General features: G+C 31.4%; 1 protein-coding gene across 5 annotated transcripts in view; it reads right to left on the bottom strand.

Moving 5' to 3' along the window:
- Window positions 1-1,102: 1,102 nt before the first annotated feature.
- The window catches only part of LOC139527311 (serine/threonine-protein kinase TAO1-like), a 37,071-nt gene continuing 19,739 nt past the window's right edge, over window positions 1,103-18,434 (bottom strand). For 2 of the 5 annotated variants that reach the window (XM_071322670.1, XM_071322671.1), the window contains exons 10-19: window positions 16,120-16,278; window positions 13,013-13,186; window positions 12,094-12,228; window positions 11,390-11,518; window positions 10,278-10,475; window positions 7,903-8,142; window positions 7,114-7,326; window positions 5,748-5,930; window positions 3,045-4,907; window positions 1,103-2,039 (exon numbers count right to left, since the gene is read on the bottom strand). In XM_071322670.1, coding sequence (XP_071178771.1) covers window positions 4,656-4,907; window positions 5,748-5,930; window positions 7,114-7,326; window positions 7,903-8,142; window positions 10,278-10,475; window positions 11,390-11,518; window positions 12,094-12,228; window positions 13,013-13,186; window positions 16,120-16,278 — 1,683 coding nt within the window. In that variant the 3' untranslated portion in view covers window positions 1,103-2,039; window positions 3,045-4,655. Of the gene's footprint in view, window positions 2,040-3,044; window positions 4,908-5,747; window positions 5,931-7,113; window positions 7,327-7,902; window positions 8,143-10,277; window positions 10,476-11,389; window positions 11,519-12,093; window positions 12,229-13,012; window positions 13,187-14,729; window positions 14,781-15,445; window positions 15,473-16,119; window positions 16,279-18,434 lie in introns of all 5 variants that reach the window. The other 3 variants (XM_071322666.1, XM_071322669.1, XM_071322668.1) reach the window with 3 other exon arrangements.

Below are 18,434 nucleotides of genomic sequence, written 5' to 3'. Positions count from 1 at the left end.
CATGGATACAGATAAATTTGGATTTTTGAGTTTAACAATTTCTCTGTAGGCTTGTATGCAAATATTTGTAAAACCACAAAATCAAGTATCCTTGAAAATGCAAGTTTTCCTTAATACACGAATTTGGTGTCCACGAAAAATAAATGAATCCACATTACATGTAGAACAATCCTTCATAACATGTAGAACACTCCACATTACATGTAGAACACTCCACATTACATGTAGAACAATCCTTCATGTCTTATTGTTTCAGAAGCTTAAATACACATGTACAATATACTTATATAGAAAGACTGAAGAGTATCTTATTTATTCCTGATTATCAGTAAGTAATAAAATCTCAGAAAGAGGCTCATGTCATCCTTTGTCAAACAACCTGGATCACTCCATGCCCTAACCCTGATTGTTATTGGTGTGACAGAGTAAGTTTGACAAAAGAATGACACAGGGCTGCATTTCAGAGATTGAATAAAATGCTGCAAATGATAAAAAACAATACATAGGGCCCAACAAATAATACATGTGTTTCCACTAATGTGCTGGAAATAAAAATAGGGTAGGTAGGCAAGCAATATCATTTTATTTTACAAACATTTTTTAGCTGGTTACTACTAAGGGATCAGTCTGACTTGAACAGAGGGCCTCCCCCAGGAGTAGAAGTTTCTTGCTACATTGAAGACCCATTGTGGTCTTCAGCTGTTGTCTGCTCTATGGTCGGGTTGTTGTCACTTTGACACAAACCTCATTTCCATTCTCAATTTTATTGTTCCAAAATGGCATAAAAAGTGTTAGCATAGGCACTAAAAATAAGGGTAGGTAGGGTTAGCAGAAAACACATGTATCTTTTTTTGGCCTAGCATGTTTGTTATACATGTTATTTTTACAAAGAGTAGCACCAAAGGTGTTTCTAACTAAAATATAATTTAACACTGATACTAAATTTTCACCTGGATTATTAGACTGAGGGAATATGGGATTGACATTGCAGCGTAGTTAAATGAGCATGTGACACATGGCTATATTAATGACAATGAAGTAATACTTGTACAGTGCTCCATTGTCATACTGGTGATTTTTAGAGAATTATTTTTTAAATTAATTTTTCATAGAAATTCAAAGGTTAAAAGTTTAGAAACATCTTATATTTTATATGCTACACATTTTTTTCAGCTGATTCTCATAATTAATAAATGGCTTCCAATAACAACAAGATCCATTTGGATATACTGCGTTTAGATACCTCTTATGTTGTTTTTTCATTCCTATATTGTTGATTTAAAGTTTAGAAATAGTTGAAAACCAATAACAAGTGTCCAGCAAAAATTACTTCAAAAACATGATAAATAGCTGTATGAAAGAAATGTCTGCCTCATTTCAATCAAACTGAATCAGAAAGTCTCTCAAGTATTAGCTTACTGTTTTCTGTCATGTTTAAATTTACAGGCATATTCACCCATTTCAAAAAATTGGGCACCATAACTGGAAAGTGCTTAGTAGTTTACATATGACAAGTTTATAAGAGAGGAATATGTTTTAATTGTTCTTATTTTGTAACAAAATGTTCATCATTCATTCCTAATGTGTATGAAATGAAAACAAATGAAAGTCATTCCTTATAGCATAATAACAGAGCACTGCAGTTGGCACTTATATAACAGAAGGTAAACAAAAATTACCATAATCGTAGTTACAAAAATGTACAGGTACTTTGATTAAAGGTGTATCTTTAAAATTGGTATACAGTAATGGAATTACCAGACAAAGCAAAATAAATAAACAGATGGAGTAAAATATTTATAAGTGGATGTTATTAAATAATACAATGTATGCAGTAACTAAAATATACCATATTGTTTAAATCTTACGAAACTTGGATTCAAATGTAAATTTCATACGGGAGCATAGCTTTCCTATAATTATATAAAAATCAATTTTGATATCTAACTCGAGTATTAAATTAGCCATATATACACTCATGACATTGATATATATATATATATATAATGTATATTAACACTCAAACAACTTGCATTTCCCTTTACAGCTTTTACATTAATGCTAGCAAGACAAATCTTTGTTTGGCTTGCTTGCTTTGTTTGTATCAATGTTTGCTCAAGCATGGTAATTAAGATAGGCGGGGCTTCAGCTTGTATACATCATACTTAAATTTTATTGGACGTTATGTTGGAGGTTAAGGACACTAAATTTTAAAACATCACATGATACATATTTTCACATGTTTCCTTACCTGTAAATATACAATACAGACAGGATTCTACTTCGTCTAAATTATCTTCCTATTTCACCAGTTCATTTTCACAATCGTAGAAACGGAAGACAATTTTTTTTCCAGAGATCCAACTTAAAGACTGTCGTCAAGCTCTTTTAGTAAAATAGCTATTCGAACACACCTACTCTGATTTTGTGATCCATTGGATAGGTATTTCACTTGACCCTATATTTCATCTTTTAGTACTGTGATTTTTTTTTATGTTATAAAGTCAACCTGTAGCTTTGCTATATAAAATGATAGCGAGATGATGCATCAAATACTCTTGTTTTGTACATTTTCAAGACAAAATATTCATCTCAAACACACCCTAACATAAAAAAGGTGCACTCGATTTTCTCTTTTCGATACAATTGTTTCCCATTTTGGAATATTTTCTTGAGTTGCATAATCGAAGGACAGACATGGAAATAACTGACTGAACTAATAGATTGATATGTTATAAAAACAATATTAGGTCAATTAATATTGAAGGCCAGTTTCTCAGCCTCATACAAGAGAAAGTTTATATTTTTCTTTCATTGACAAATTATTGTATTTTTACAGGTGAGAAAACATGTGAGAATATTTGTCATGTGATGTTTTAAAATTAAGTGTCCTTAACCTCAGACATAACGTCCAATACAATCTAAGTATGATGTATACAAGCTGAAGCCCCGCCTATCTTAATTACCATGCTTGAGCAAACACTGATACAAACAAAGCAAGCAAGCCAAACAAAGATTTGTCTTGCTAGCATTAATGTAAAAGCTGTAAATAATTTAGAAATGTATGTTCTCAACCGTCAACAATTATAAGCAGTTATTTATAAGTGCCTTGGTTCTTTCTTACAAGTTTTAAGGGACCAGCCATAAAACTTGTAGGTTTTTCTTGTAAGAAACATACCAGTCCATACTTCTAGGAACTATACAGTTCCATTTTTAATTCTTTGATGTGGACGGTCATATCTGTTTTCCAAAAAACATCAGCAAAACTTAAATTTTACTGTAGGAAGTCATTAGGATGTAACTTTTGTCTCAATGGGGTAATTCAAATTTTAATATACAATCATCCTTTGTATGTATCTTATTATTAGTCTGTTAACTAAATTTACAGAAAAGAATCAGCATCAAAAATGTTCAAACACTATAGAAAAGCTATGCCCCATACTCATGATACTGTAAATTTAGAAATTATTTATTGTTTTTTATTAATACAAATAATGCAATTCAGTGAGTATCATAATAATAAGAACTCACATTTTTGAAAACTAAACCTTTAATCTGTATGTAGATTTTTCTAAATTCACAATAATTTAACTCACACTTTTGTCTGTCTTTGAAAAATCCCAATAATAAATGCATGCCATAATTTCTAAATTTACAGTATATTATTATTTATATCTATCCCTTCGTCTAAGTTTGACCTACTCTGTTCAACAGAAATGATATGTCATTTTGATTAACTATTCCTCCATGATGTAATTTTATTGTGTGTTTTCTCTCATTCTAATTTTTTAAGTACCATAAATATTAATAATTCTTAGATTATCATATTTTCTAAGTTTCATACAATACAAAATAATATATATATCATAAATTGGTATACACTTAACAAAATAATTAAGCATAGTAAAACATATTAAAGTTATTCAAACAAGCTTAGTGGGATGCAAGACTTCACATTTTTCATATACATAGGAAGTTAAAAGACAAGACTGGATTATTAAGGTTTTTATTTTTATTTCTTATTTGAATTGAGTCATTTCTCTTTTTTAATCTATTCTTATTATCATATCAATGTGATAAAATTGTATAATATTTTATTTCACAAGTAAATAAAAACTTAAATTTAAATTCTGATAACATCATTCATTGTCATTCATACATTTGACTGCAGTATTTAATAAACACACAATGATTACATGTATTAATTTGGCATTTGTGTCAATTTCGTCAAAAATCAAAATACAGAATAAAAACTTTGGGGTTATTAGTAATTAACATCATCAAAACAAGTAATATGAATCTTGCATCTCGCTCTAAGACTTGTAGTGAGATAACTTAAATAATGAAAGCACTTCATTCATAAGAAGAGTATATCCTCTCCATTTTAATCACACTTGTAGTAAACTACTCCTGTTCCAAGGACATTCATTTGGTTGCCTTGGTAACCATCACTGCGGTTCTACACTCTGCCAGCAGGCACTTGAACATTCAGAATACATGGTCAACATTTTCTATATTAAGCACATTATTTTTCCTGGATCAGAACTGAACAGTGATGGAGTATGAAATCCTCTATAAAGGGGAAATTCACTGAGTGTGTGGTAATAACTATTGGTGTTCTGAACACCTGAGTAAAACGTTGAACATGATGAGGGTTAATCCCGATACGAGGTGGAAGTAAAAGAACTACTACTATTACTAGGAGTCAGACTTATCATACTTCCTCGTAAACTAACGTCATCATCGTAATTCTGAGCCATCGTAGAGGCTTCCAACACTTCCATGGCATTCATACCTAAACTTATAGTCTCCTCATCGAATTCCTCTATTTCTTTCACTTGTCGTTCATTTAAAGCTTTTACCATTTCTGTTTTAGCACTTGAAAGTTTTGTTCTGTCGTCGTCCATCTGTAAAGTAGGATTAAGGTATATGATAAACAATGGATACAGTATAAAATAGGTGTATGATAACAGATGGATACATTTGAGTATATTCTTCAGTTTTAAGCAAACAAGATATAAAGATGCAGAATCTTACTATGAAACAATACAAGAATCATCTATAAGTTTGTGGATTAACTGTATGATGAATATATGTGGTGAATAGAATAGAATTGAAAATGGAAACGAGGAATGTGTCAAAGAAACAACAACCCAACCAAAGAACAGAAACAGCCAAGGGCCACCAATAAGTTTACAATGATATTTTTAACAGTTAAACTCTGTTCAGAGTAAATTAATAAATAGATATTATTTTGTAAATTTTAACTGATTTGTGTCTGCTAACACTTTATTCATCTTTTGTTTTAGTGTGTGCAGTCTCACTGAAGCGTATGTTATTTTTAAGCACAACAGCTTATAGGAATTTCTATTATTACATACAGCTATGTAGTCTGTTATCGAGATTCAATTTTATTTGTGTTATTTGTTTAACAATTCTATGTTCCTAAAGTTGATTGTAACTTCAGGTTCCTTGAGCAAAGGAGACAAAAAGAGTATAAAACAACATAGACGGTGCACAAAGATTAAGATTCTGATTTTTTAACATTAACAAATTTTAATAAGTGGTTTTAAGTGGAGTTGCGGATACACAATGGGTACCCTAAAAGCTTGGACAAAATGCAACCCTAAAATCCATTTTTGCAGGCAGTTTTCTAAATGAATATATATATATACATGATATATGTTTCTAAAAGTGTGCATTAGTTAAATTTAAGTTAACTGTCTTGTAAGTTTCATTCTATTTACCTTTTGTTCGAGGAGAGCTCGTCGTAACGACACTCTCTCCTCTAACTGTTTTCTCTCCCTATGATGCTGGGCCTCCATCTGCATTTTAATTTTACTCTGATATGCCATCAGGAGTTCTAACTCTTGCTGCAGTCGTTGTTTCAACTCCTGTGCCTCCGTTAACTGGGCGTCATCTAATCTCATCTGTTTTCAAAACAATTGTAATAAGTTACTTCTTTACATACAAATAATTAAGTTGATCATTTTAGAAGGTTTTTAATAGTATTAACTATAAATCAAAATAACTGTTTGTCTCTTTGAATAAATTGTTTTATTGTAGTTTCTTCTTTTTTTAATAATATAAATGTAAGCAACCATCGTTATTTCTTTTGAATGTTTGGCACCTAATTTAACACCCTTTGGAGTTTACCACAGAGATAATTTTTTGCTTATTCTGCCACACCAATTTATCAATGTCTGAATCTTCCTGGTATTTCTTTGTGGTTTTGTTTCAACACTGGCAAATTACATATTCATATTCTTATAATTTGTATTGAGTAGCAGACCTTAAGTAACCAACAATCAACCAGTTAATGCATTAGGTATTCTTTTAAATGTATGTATATTTCAGAATTCCTTTTGCACAGAAAATATATTTATGATCATAAAAATACTTAATGTGTCACAAGTTTATCACATACATTCATCATGTTCATTGAATTACAAACTACAAACTGGTTTCTTTCTTTCAAATCTGATTTTGATTTTGATTGAATATTTCCTCCTAAGTTGGTTTATTCTTTTGAAATGTTTCGCATTTTGAAAGGTTTTTTATTACGAATTATTCAGTGCCGGTTGAACTAATTATTGAAGTACTGTGACCTATGGTTACTTAATTTCATGTCAATTGAACTTTTGTCTCGTTGGCAATCATACCACATCTCCATATTTGCAGGATTTAAAATGTATTCATAATTGTTGCAAAATTCCAGTAAGCATTTTGTTAACCCACAACATCAATGTCAAGTAGCCAGAAAATAAAAAGCTGAAGCTGGATTTAGAACAATTAAAAAGTATTTTCTGAAGATTTGATATTTTACACAATATCTAAATGACAAATAGCAATGTACATGATGCAAGATGAGCATAGCTGCATAATAAAATTTACTTGAAGTTATGTAAGGCTCAAGTTGTTTAGAGTAATTTTTCTAAATGGTAGTATCACAAGGTTTATCTCATATGCTTATCTTTGTTTGTCTTAATTGTCTGCTAGCTTTTAAATGTCTATCAGCAGTGATTTCACACAACACATAAATGTAAACATTCACACTTCAGATTATTTTTCACCACTGTTTCCCGTTAAACAAGGGAGATAACTGCTACTCACATTTTGCTGCTGTAACATTTCTGCTATACTGGCCTCGTACTGCTCTCCAAGAATATTTAATTTCCTCACTTGTTCTTCCTTTAATTTTTTCACAACAGCTTTTTGTTCATTTTTAGGTGTATTTTGTACAATATGATCTTTCAGAGCTCTATATTGTTTTCTTTGTGTTTGCACAGCTTCATGAAATTGTTTACGAATTAGCACCTCTTTTTGCTGAAAAATAAAATGTTAAAATTTAATAATCATTTTTTTGTAGTGTACATGAATAAATCAGTTGCCTTTCATAACAATTCCAGGTAAACTGTATTGTGCCTTTACACTTATTTATCACTATATAAACTGTATTGTGCCTTTACACGTATTTATCATTATGATAATTTTTAACTTTAATATTTCAAAGTTTGAACGTGTTGTACCTGTGTGTTATGATCCTTACTATGATTTTTGACATTATGCTTTCTTAGGTTTTATTTGAGTAGAAATTACTGTTTCGTCATCTATTAGATACATAATCCTATGAACTAAACAATGACATGAAAAAAATCGAGAATAAACCTCAAGTACAGTTTATGAAGACTGATAAATGCTTTGTATTCAGATTTCCTAATTTTATTCTAATTTCTATTATCCCAATACTAACCTTTTTTTCCCCTATATTTTTGAAAATTGTTTGGTTAACTTCAAATTACAAGTCATTTCTGTTCTAAAAATTATATATCTGTGATGGATTTTACTAGATGAAATATACAAGCCAAAAAGGAAAAATGCCACCTTTTAAAATAAATCTACCTTCAAACTCCTCGGCTGCTGTTTATGTTCCATTAAATGTTTTTTCCTTAAATTGGATTCTTCACGACTATTATATTCCTTTTGATTTTCACGTTCAGTAATATGTTGTTTCCGTAAATGTTCATCCCGTAAATTTTGAATTGCTAACAATTGTTTATATTCTAATTCCTGCGTTGACTCATGATGTCGTAATAACATACTGTGTTCTTTTTCTTGCTGTTCTTGTAGTTTTGTTAATTCCTGTAAAAAGTTTCTTAATTGTTAGATATTATGTCGTAACTCATTAAATTAATACATACATTTAATTTTTTAAGTGTTGACGACGGACAAATGAGTAGACAGATAATGGTATACCATATGTCCCTTAAACTGGCATATTATAATTGATAAACAAATCATTTGACAGCTGATAGTCCACAATGTATATAAATAAAAAAAAATTCGTAAGGGTTCCACAGAACCCAGTGTCTCGCCTACTTCTGCTGTTAATGGCAGACTCAACAAAAATGAGGAAAAACATCAATAAAAATTTCCCTCTCGATACTGTCTTTTGATTGAAAGAAGCTTCCAAGTTTGGTAAAAAATTCAGGATAGTTTATGAATCTAATAAACGTTTTATAAACTTTAACTGCAGACTGTATGTAATGTTAACTGGAAGGAAAACTAAGTAAAATACGGAAAAAGTGATTTTTTTTTTTACAAATTTAGCTTCTGAATAATATCTTATGATCAGAAACAAGCTTTTGTCTAAGTTTGGTAGAAATCCAGGATAGTCTAAGAACATTATAAAAATTTTAAAAACTTAAACCACAGAGTGAATGTTTTGTTTCTGGCAAAAAAACTAAGTCCATTTATAAGTAAAATACGGAAAAGTGGAAATTTGTTTTTACAAAATTTTCTTCTTGATACTATCTTATGATCATAAACAAGCTTCTGTCCAAGTTTGGTACAAATCAAGGATAGTTTATGAAAGTTATTAAAATTTTAAAAACTTTAACCACAGAGTGAATGTAATGTTTCCTCGCAGAAAAACTAAGTCCATTTATAAGTTAAATACGGAAAAGTGGAAATTTATTTTTACAAAATTTTCTTCTTGATACTATCTTATGATCATAAAAAAGCTTCTGTCCAAGTTTGGTACAAATCAAGGATAGTTTATGAAAGTTATTAAAATTTTAAAAACTTTAACCACAGAGTGAATGTAATGTTTCCTCGCAGAAAAACTAAGTCCATTTATAAGTAAAATACGGAAAAAATGGAATTTTATTTTTACAAAATTTACTTCTGGATACTTTCATATGATCATAAACAAGCTTCTGTCCAAGTTTGGTAGAAATTCAGTACAGTTTAAGAAAGTTATTAAAATTTCAAAAACTTTAACCACAGAGTGAATATTTGTGGACGCCGCCGACGCCGCCGCCGCCGCCGCCGCCGCCGCCGACGGAATGTAGGATCGCTTAGTCTCGCTTTTTCGACAAAAGTCGAAGGCTCGACAATAAAGCATTCCAACGAGTGAACATTTTTTTATGTGTCAAAGGGAAACAACTCCATTTAAAAAAAAAATAATTGTAATATTAAACCTTTTTTGATATCTTAAAAGGTGTAAGATAGCTTAAATACACAGCAATTATCCATATAATGCAGATTATCAAACTCATCCAAAACCTTGCTGACATAAACCTTTAATATGAATTTCTTAAAAGTCTGACAAGAAAATATGCATCAGAATGCTTACATATCAATTTTCCATATAATTTCGTAAATGCCTGTAAAAAGTGATTGGAACTGATATATCTGAAATTTGTCCAAAAAATTGCTGACAAAAACTTCTGCACATATTTCAAAAATATTCCAAGAAATGAAAGCTGAAGACCATTTTCAATCAAATTGTCCATAGAAGTATATTTCCAAGGTACATGACTCCACTGAATATAACTGAATCACACAGGTTTAAGAGCAATTTAAAACATTGCTGTAAATTAAAAGAAATGTTAACTCCTTCACATTCTTTAAGTGCCTGTCCCAAGTTAGGAACCTATTTTTCAGTTATTATGTTGGTTCATGACGGTCATATTTGCTTTTCATGAATTGTTTTGTTGTAATTTAGTGTCAATTTAATATGATCATAATTCATTTTTAGACAAATTCTTTCTTCTTACTATCATAATGGTGTTGTCTTTCATGCTTTTTTTTTTATTTTGTTTCCTTTCACTTTTACATACTCACATATTACTTAACAATTAATTCTATGTTCAGAAAATTGAAATACACAAATGCTTAGATTTGACAAACAAAAATTAAACCAGGTCTTTGTTGGTAAAAGCACAAAAAATATCTCTACATTAAAATATCATTTTTACAGATAACATAAATACCTCCTGGATCTGATCTTTCTCTAAAGTATGATATTGTACAACTTTCCGTCGTCTAAATTTACGGATTTCAAATTCTATAGAGTCTTTGTGTTGTTTTTCAAGTCTAGTTTCTGCCTCTTTTTGACGGGACATCAATCTATCCTTGTGTAATTTTAATGTGTCTTCTCTTTCCTTTTTAGGGGTTCCACTATCTATTTCCTGTCAAATTCAATTCATTTATCAATACGTTTCACTGGTAATACATACCTTTTTAACATGCAGCAAGAGCTTTTTTATGAATACATACATGGTACACAGGGAATTCTTTGATTATGGGTACCCAATATATAAGCTATCTATTCAACACTCAATTTTTTTGTACTTGTACATGTTGTATGCTTTATTTATAGGACACATGATCTAGTGTTTCTAGATAGTGGAGGTTTTAGCCCACATAGAACTGGTTTATCTACCAAATGGTGTGCCTATTCCAAGTCAGGCTATCTAAACCAAATGTTATTCCATTATTGCTTTGTCTTTGTTCTCCATTTTGAAAGCGAAGTCAGGAGATGAAAGTTGCTGTCGTTTGCTGTACTTCCAGACAAGTTTTTTTTGTGAATTCTGTTTTCCTTGATATGTAATACTGTGGATTCATTTATTTTCATGGGTACCAATTTTGGTGGATTGCTGAAAACTGGCATTTTCATCGATATTTGATTTCATGATTTTGCCAATCTCTGTATACAAAGCCTATTGAAAATATGCTATTTGTTGAACATTTGAATTTGTGGTTCACCTCTACCCAAAAAATCCACGAAAATTGGTATCCAACGAATAATAGTAAATCCACAGTACACCATACCAAAATCATAAAGCAGATGTGCACATATTGTACTAACTTTTCTTGGAGAAAAAAAGAACCTTTCATAGAAAACCCATTGGTGGCCTTTGGTTATTTTTTTATTGATTGGGTAATTGTTTCTTCAACAGATTCCTCATTTCCATTCTAAAATTTTTAACTTTTCATAGAAGCCAAGAAAACTTTGATAATTTTTGCTTGTTATTTATGTGTAGACATGCCAACTTTTTTTTAATTTTCAAATTTGATATCATTATTTCAATAATAAGTTTACTCTTTTCATTTGTTCTTTGTTGAGCTTGTATTCTTTTTTCTGCATAGCTCCAAAAGTTTTCCTTTCTGTATCTTGTGTTGCTGAAATCTGTCGTATCAACTTCTTTTCCATGGCTTGATTCGTCTTTTGCTACAATGAATGAATATTTGAATATTAGACATAACTTTTCATCATTGTGTTTGTTATGATCACAATTATAAATGACATATATATAGAATAATAGGTAGTTTCGTTTTTGATACTGACTATATCATGTGGAATATCTGGACGAGCCTGTTAGGGAGAGTTAAGATATTCCACATAATATAGTCAGTATCAAAAACGAAACTACCTATTATTCTGTTAATCGGTAATTATGACGTCACAATATGTACTGCCTAATATTTTTCAGTGATACAGCCAGTACGTTGATACTCGAAAATATTAGGCAGTAAGATCAAAGGGAAAATATACGAATTACCGATAAAGTATTTTATGGAACACCCCTAAATGGAATTAGTTACTAATAACTTTTTTTAACATCTATTCTTTTTCCTTTGAGTCAAACTAACCAATGATTAGTGCTTTTATATTTTTACTTTTTAATTGATCTGCAGCTTGTTTGCAGATTTTGAAGTTTCAATCAATTTGTACAGGTCCTTTTACTATTGTACTATAATGACAATTTATATAAGAATGGACACAACAATCATTAGTACACCTACCCGTTTGTCTAGATCTTGCTGCTGTTTTTTCTTTAACCTTTCTAATTCCATACCAAACTGTTGTTTCAGATTATCATACTCTTTGTCTAATCTCTGTTTGTGTTCCTCCATCTCTTGTTTATATTTACTTTCAAGCTACAAAACAAATCAAATATCAGAACATTATAGAATAGAAAGGAAAGATTTATTATCTAAGTCATGGTGATGATTTCAACACCTCTCTGTGGCAGCCAAACAGGGATCAGTGAAGACCTATCCAACTGACCTCAGTGTGAAGTGAGTGATGCATTAATAGTTTAAACATATTTATTTATAGTGGATTGGGAAACAAGTTTTGCAACTTATATTAATCCCTTTCCACTTTGCGGGTGCGAGTGCTGCCTTGTAGCGGCATTAGCCTACTCTTTTTCGAAATCTACAAGGGTGTCTTTAACGTGCAAGAGATATGGCTCTCTCTAAACACGGGTCAGCCATTTATCGTCCCCTTCCGACGGACTACCATCGTTTCCTCAAGACCATACTCTCAAATGGTGTCAAGGGAGAGCCGAAAATTCAGTCCCTGAAATTTTCATCCCAAACGGGAATCAAACCAGGAACCTTTGTGATAGTAGTTCGATGCACTAACCACTACACCACGGCTCTCTTTTAATGCTTTTCATGTGGTAATTTTCTAGCATCACACCTTGTTTTTTTTTAAATCCTTTTTCAGAACAAATGTTAAGGTTTTGTTTTCTTGCCTTGTGATCTAACTAGATTGATGAAGGAGTTTAAAAGTTGGAAGAATTAGAAATTATTGTTCTTCATGTTGTCAAGATGCTCCCTGTTGTTTTAAAAATACATTTTTCTGCAAAGATTTAAAAACATACAATTCTCATTTTTATTTTAATGTGATATATGATATCTTTTAATGGATACTTACAGATAAAAGTTGTTTTTGGTGTTGTTTTCTGAGTCGTTTATATCCAGCAAACTGTTCTCTCAGTTCATTGGACACTTCATGATCTTTGATCTGTTTTGTAACTATCGATGTCGTTCTTATTGTAGCGAAATTATTAGCACCAGGTTCAAGACTTCTATTACTAGCATTGGACGACTGAAAACATAAAAGTTTATATGATATAAAATTGGTTTGGACATACTCTGTATAATTGTTTTCATCCTCGTCTTTTATCTATGGTGGATAGTTTCTCACAGCACATCTATTAATTTCTAAATAGGATGGGAAACCTGAAATACATTCGTTTTTCAATTCCACCTTTGTAGAATTTATCTTAAATTTTTTTAATTTTCAACACCTATTTAATTTTGTATATCTTGACTTACATTAGAACACTTACCCAGTTCAAAAACAAGGACAATCTCTGTTGTATTTAATTAACAGATGTAACTGTAAATGATTTCACAAGAGGAAGAAGTTCTGATTTTTTGTTTTAAAAAAAATACTACAAAAAAAGCAAAATAAAATGATTGTGAAATATAAAAGACTTCTTCTGAATGTTTCTTATGTTCTGAGAGACTGTTTTTGGTACTACACTTCAAAACACAGAACGATATAAATGTCATGATGTTATGGCCGTTCTAAACGAATGCTGTAATTATTAGACAAAATAAAAGCACCAATAAAATGACATGCAACATTCCACAGCCAATCCATATTAATCATTAATATTTTAAAATATTGTCATTTCAGGTTATATTAACCAGATTTGGAGAGAAAGTAAACTGAACATTTGCTGAAAGTAAACTTGAATGTTTGCAATGTCCTCCATCATTTTTATGTGGCAAACATATATTATTCAAAATAAGTTGTATAAGATTGTTTAATATAATAGATCCAGTATCCACAGAAATACAATCTTCCTTAAATCCACAAAAAACTGGTACCCATGAAAATAAATGAATCCACATGTATGTATAGTAAATACCTTTGACCGATAAACATGATAATTTTGTCACGAGGATCTATCTTGACTACAACATTTTCAGCTATGAATTTGAGATGATAACAAAATATTCTTAAAATATTCTGAATACACATAGAATTTTGATTAGGATTGTATTTTGAGATAATAAAGTTTGGAGCAACTAAAGCTGCATGCACTCTATCTACACTTGTGGTCAAATCAATTGTTTCATGTATCATAAATATAAAGCATTAATTATATGTCTCTTCTATGTCTACCTGTAACTATAACCTTAAGTTTACATCATATTGGCCTAAAATTTGGAAAACTGTAAAAACAGTTTATTAAGTTTGTTTGAAATTCTAACACCATTTTTTCTCAATTCAAAAATCTAGATCCTTGGCTAATGAATGACACACAAATAAGTGCTATAACTCATTGTGTATAGAAATATTCAAATTTTATGACAGGTTTGTATGTAAGTTAAAACAGTTTAAAACAAACCTATTTCAATTTTGCTTTTATATCAAGATGTGGGTTTTTATTCATATTCATGAGTCCTAATGCAAATATGTTTGTATAGTTTTACAATATTCATGATGTAAACTTGTGGAACTGTCACAAAAGTAGAAATGACCAAAAAAATTCAGAGACTGGATTAATGAAACAATGTTGCTTTGTTGTTAATGAAGATATTGTTGACATGCTGTATCACACCATGCGGAGATATACCTTATTTGTGTGTGCATGTTCAGCAATACTCGTTCTGGGATTTGACCAATCCTTTATAAGTTAAGACAAGACAGATTAAATCATATATTCTGTAAAGTGTTAATCTTTTCAATTCATATTATCAGATTATGTTTGTTGAGTTAGATTCATTTAGTATTGAAGCATTACAACAATGCATTATTGCTCCTGCAAAATTGAAAATAATTGGAGATGGAAAAGATTTTCAATAGATAAAAAAAAATATGTTTTAACATATTTACAATCTTTTTTTAAAATTCTTCCAGTCATGAAATAAATAAAAAATACTCTTATTCCAAAAGTGAACTAAATTACTAAAGCTTATACTGATAAAAAGCTTTACAAGATATTTAAAGTTTCTGCGTTTGAAAACAGCCTAAATTGAAAAGATTAACAAAATATGTGTATTTTAAAATATAATGAAAGTAAAGAATATCTGACCAGCAAATGGGTACCAACTTTATATCAAAATGAAAATTTACATGTTGCCAAACGAAACCAAACAGTCACAGTGCTACCTAAATCCTAATTCAAATAATTGAAAGTTATTTAATTCGCTATCCATCTATATGTGGTACACATTTGCCTCTAGAGTACAATGCATATAATTTGAGATATCTCACACTAGCATTATGACACCAAGTGAGATATCTCATGATATATAGTCTTGATACCCATGCTCTAGTAGATTAATGTACCTTTGGACGTCCTGCCGTGGACTGAAACTAATGAATAAAGAAAAAGCCAATGCGTCATGTGATGAATAAAAGGAGATTTCAATGATCAGTTCTTTTCTTGAATTCTTGTTGCAATGGGATATAAAATAGATTTTGAAAAAGTTAGCTCTATTTTTTTCCCAATTCTTTACAGAATTTTAGATGATTATTTTTCATGCTTTAATTGAACTGTGAACAGTTATATAAATAGACGTACAAATGATAGCATGCATGACACAAATGAGGGGGAAAATTATTTTACAATTATGTACACACAAAATGTTGGCGATTATTCTTAATTAGGAATGTGCTTTAAAAATTAATTTTAGCGGAAAATTAATACCCGTAACCATGATTCCTTAAAGCTATTATCATTGTATCCTTTCTTGAATATCATTGCATGCGTTTCCATATCTTTACCGTTGTAATCTATACAATCTTTGTATTTTATCATACATAAACAAAACAAAATTAGACAGACAACCAATTCTCATTCAGATGTTTGATTCATGATGCAAAGAATTTTTCAGTTTCAAAAATAGCAGAATTTTTTCTTATTCTAATTATCTCCCTTTCAAAAATTAAATTATCTCCCTTCCAAAAGTTTTTTTTTTTTGTCAATCCAATACGGACATGAGAAGATTCTTTACACTTACACTTCTTTCCCTTGAGAAACTACTAAATCCTACTAAATCATCGTTAGTGGCACTGTGAATGCTGTTTTGACTACTACTTTTACTACTCATACTAATTGAATGAGAGCTTTGTTGACTAGCTATGCTGCTGGATTTACTGCTGTCTACATTATCACCATCCTATAAAATAGAAACAAAATTGACTTAGACATTTGAAAGACAACTTCCTTTTATGGATTTTACCAGGGGGAAAATGTAATAAGGGATGGGGGTAGGACAACAAATTTTTTATACACCAAACCACAAATAATTTTTTTTTAATTCAATTGTAACAACCCCTATTTTTTCTACCTACGTAACCCACAGAAAAAAATGCATGTGACGTCCAACATTCCCATACATCTTATCCTTCAATAAAGAGAACATCAGTATTTTCTAATTGAAGTGTATCAACCATTATTAAAACAAATATAATTACAGTTATTTTCAGACTGATTATGCAACTTCTTTTTTGTGCAAGTAATTTGCAATGTCTTCTATTCAAATTTTTTGGTAAAACCTGAATTAATTTAAAACTCTATTGTAAAAAATCTTATTTTATACAACTGTATAATTTCATGGTGAAAAGTTTAAATGCTGAAAAAAAACACCACTATTTGACAAGTAACAATAAACTTTTTTGAATACCAGTAGAGCTAGCGCATATTTTTCTATTTTTTGTAAATCTTCGCAGAAATCACAACTTAAAATATGCGGCACAGCCCTATATTTTGACCTTTGATAAAATAGTAGTGCATATGAACTTTCAATTCTAGGATATGATATTTTTCAAAAGTTCATAGTAGAAGTGGTACAGTTTAGCCGTAAAACGAGCTACCATGGGAAATTGCATTGTCGATATTAACAGACTGCTTATAATTACAGAGATGCAACTAATCGTCGGACCCGTCAGACCTAAGGGGCAGAATTTATGCAGGTCCGGCAAAACTCGTAGCTGTGCAGGACCTGATGGCCGGCAATATTTAAGTCCGCTTGGGTCCGCCAAAACTGAAATCCCGGTCGGCCCCGGCAGAGTATTTTGTTTATAAAATTGCGATCATCTTTAATAAAGGTAAATGTCTAACTCCGGGAACCAGTATTTCCGCCCAGTAATAGTCTTTCGTACCTTGTCCATCTCGCCCCGAACAATTCTCTGTATTTCCGTCATGTTTTTTGTTTTAGAAATTCGCTCTCTAGGAAGGAGGTCTATTAAGCATAGTTGATAAGTTCAGGAAATATGTCATGGCCGATAAAATTTGTAAGTGGGTCGAAACCCGGTAAAAGACCAAACCAGTCACCTATTCAAGTTGATAAAGCTGTAAAGCGGTCTTTGTACGAAAAGGAGAAACGACCTGAAAGGTCATTCAACCCAAAATGGCAAGAGGAGAGATCATGGTTACTTTATAACAACAAAATCAAAATTAACGTTTGTTCAATAGCATAATTTCATTTGATTTTTGAGTGAAAATATGGGTCTGGCAGAAATTTGATGGGTCTGGCAAAACTTGGTACTCTGTAGGCCCCATTGTCTGACAGGAAAAAAAAACTGTTTGCATCTCTGTAATTACCTGAGAAGGCTCATCCTCTGTCACATCTGACCGTCAATAAGGACCACAAACCCTTACAACAGCTTACCTGAGAAGAATCATCCTCAGTCACATCTGACCGCCCAAACGGAACATTCTCCCCATCTATTACATCAACCATGACAATATCTTACCTGAGAAGAATCGTCTTCCGTCACAACTGACCGCCCGTTAGGACCATTCTCCCCGTCTATTACCTCAACCATGACAAAAGCTTACCTGAAAAGAATCTTCCTCGGTCACATCTGACTGCCCGTTAGGACCATTCTCCCCATCTATCACATCAAGCATGACAATATCTTACCTGAAAAAAATCATTCTCGGTCACATCTGACTGCCTGTTAGGACCATTCTCCCCGTCTATCACATCAACCATGACAATAGCTTAGACTAGAAGAATCATCCTCGGTCACATCTGACCGTCCATTAGGACCATTCTCCCCGTCTATCACATCAACCATGACAATACCTTACCTGAGAAGAATCATCCTCGGTCACATCTGACCGTCCATTTAGACCATTCTCCCCGTCTATCACATCAACCATGACAATAGCTTACATGAGAAGAATCATCCTCGGTCACATCTGACTGCCCATTAGGACCATTCTACCCATCTATCGCATCAACCATGACAATAGCTTACCTGAGAAGAATCATCCTCGGTCACATCTGACCGCCCATTAGGACCATTCTCCCCGTCTATCACATCA

This window comes from Mytilus edulis, chromosome 6 (genome assembly GCF_963676685.1).
Source record: "Mytilus edulis chromosome 6, xbMytEdul2.2, whole genome shotgun sequence".
Taxonomy (NCBI): Eukaryota; Metazoa; Mollusca; class Bivalvia; order Mytilida; family Mytilidae; genus Mytilus; species Mytilus edulis.
Note: the sequence above shows the minus strand (reverse complement) of the source record. Positions and strands in the feature narration are given on the sequence as shown.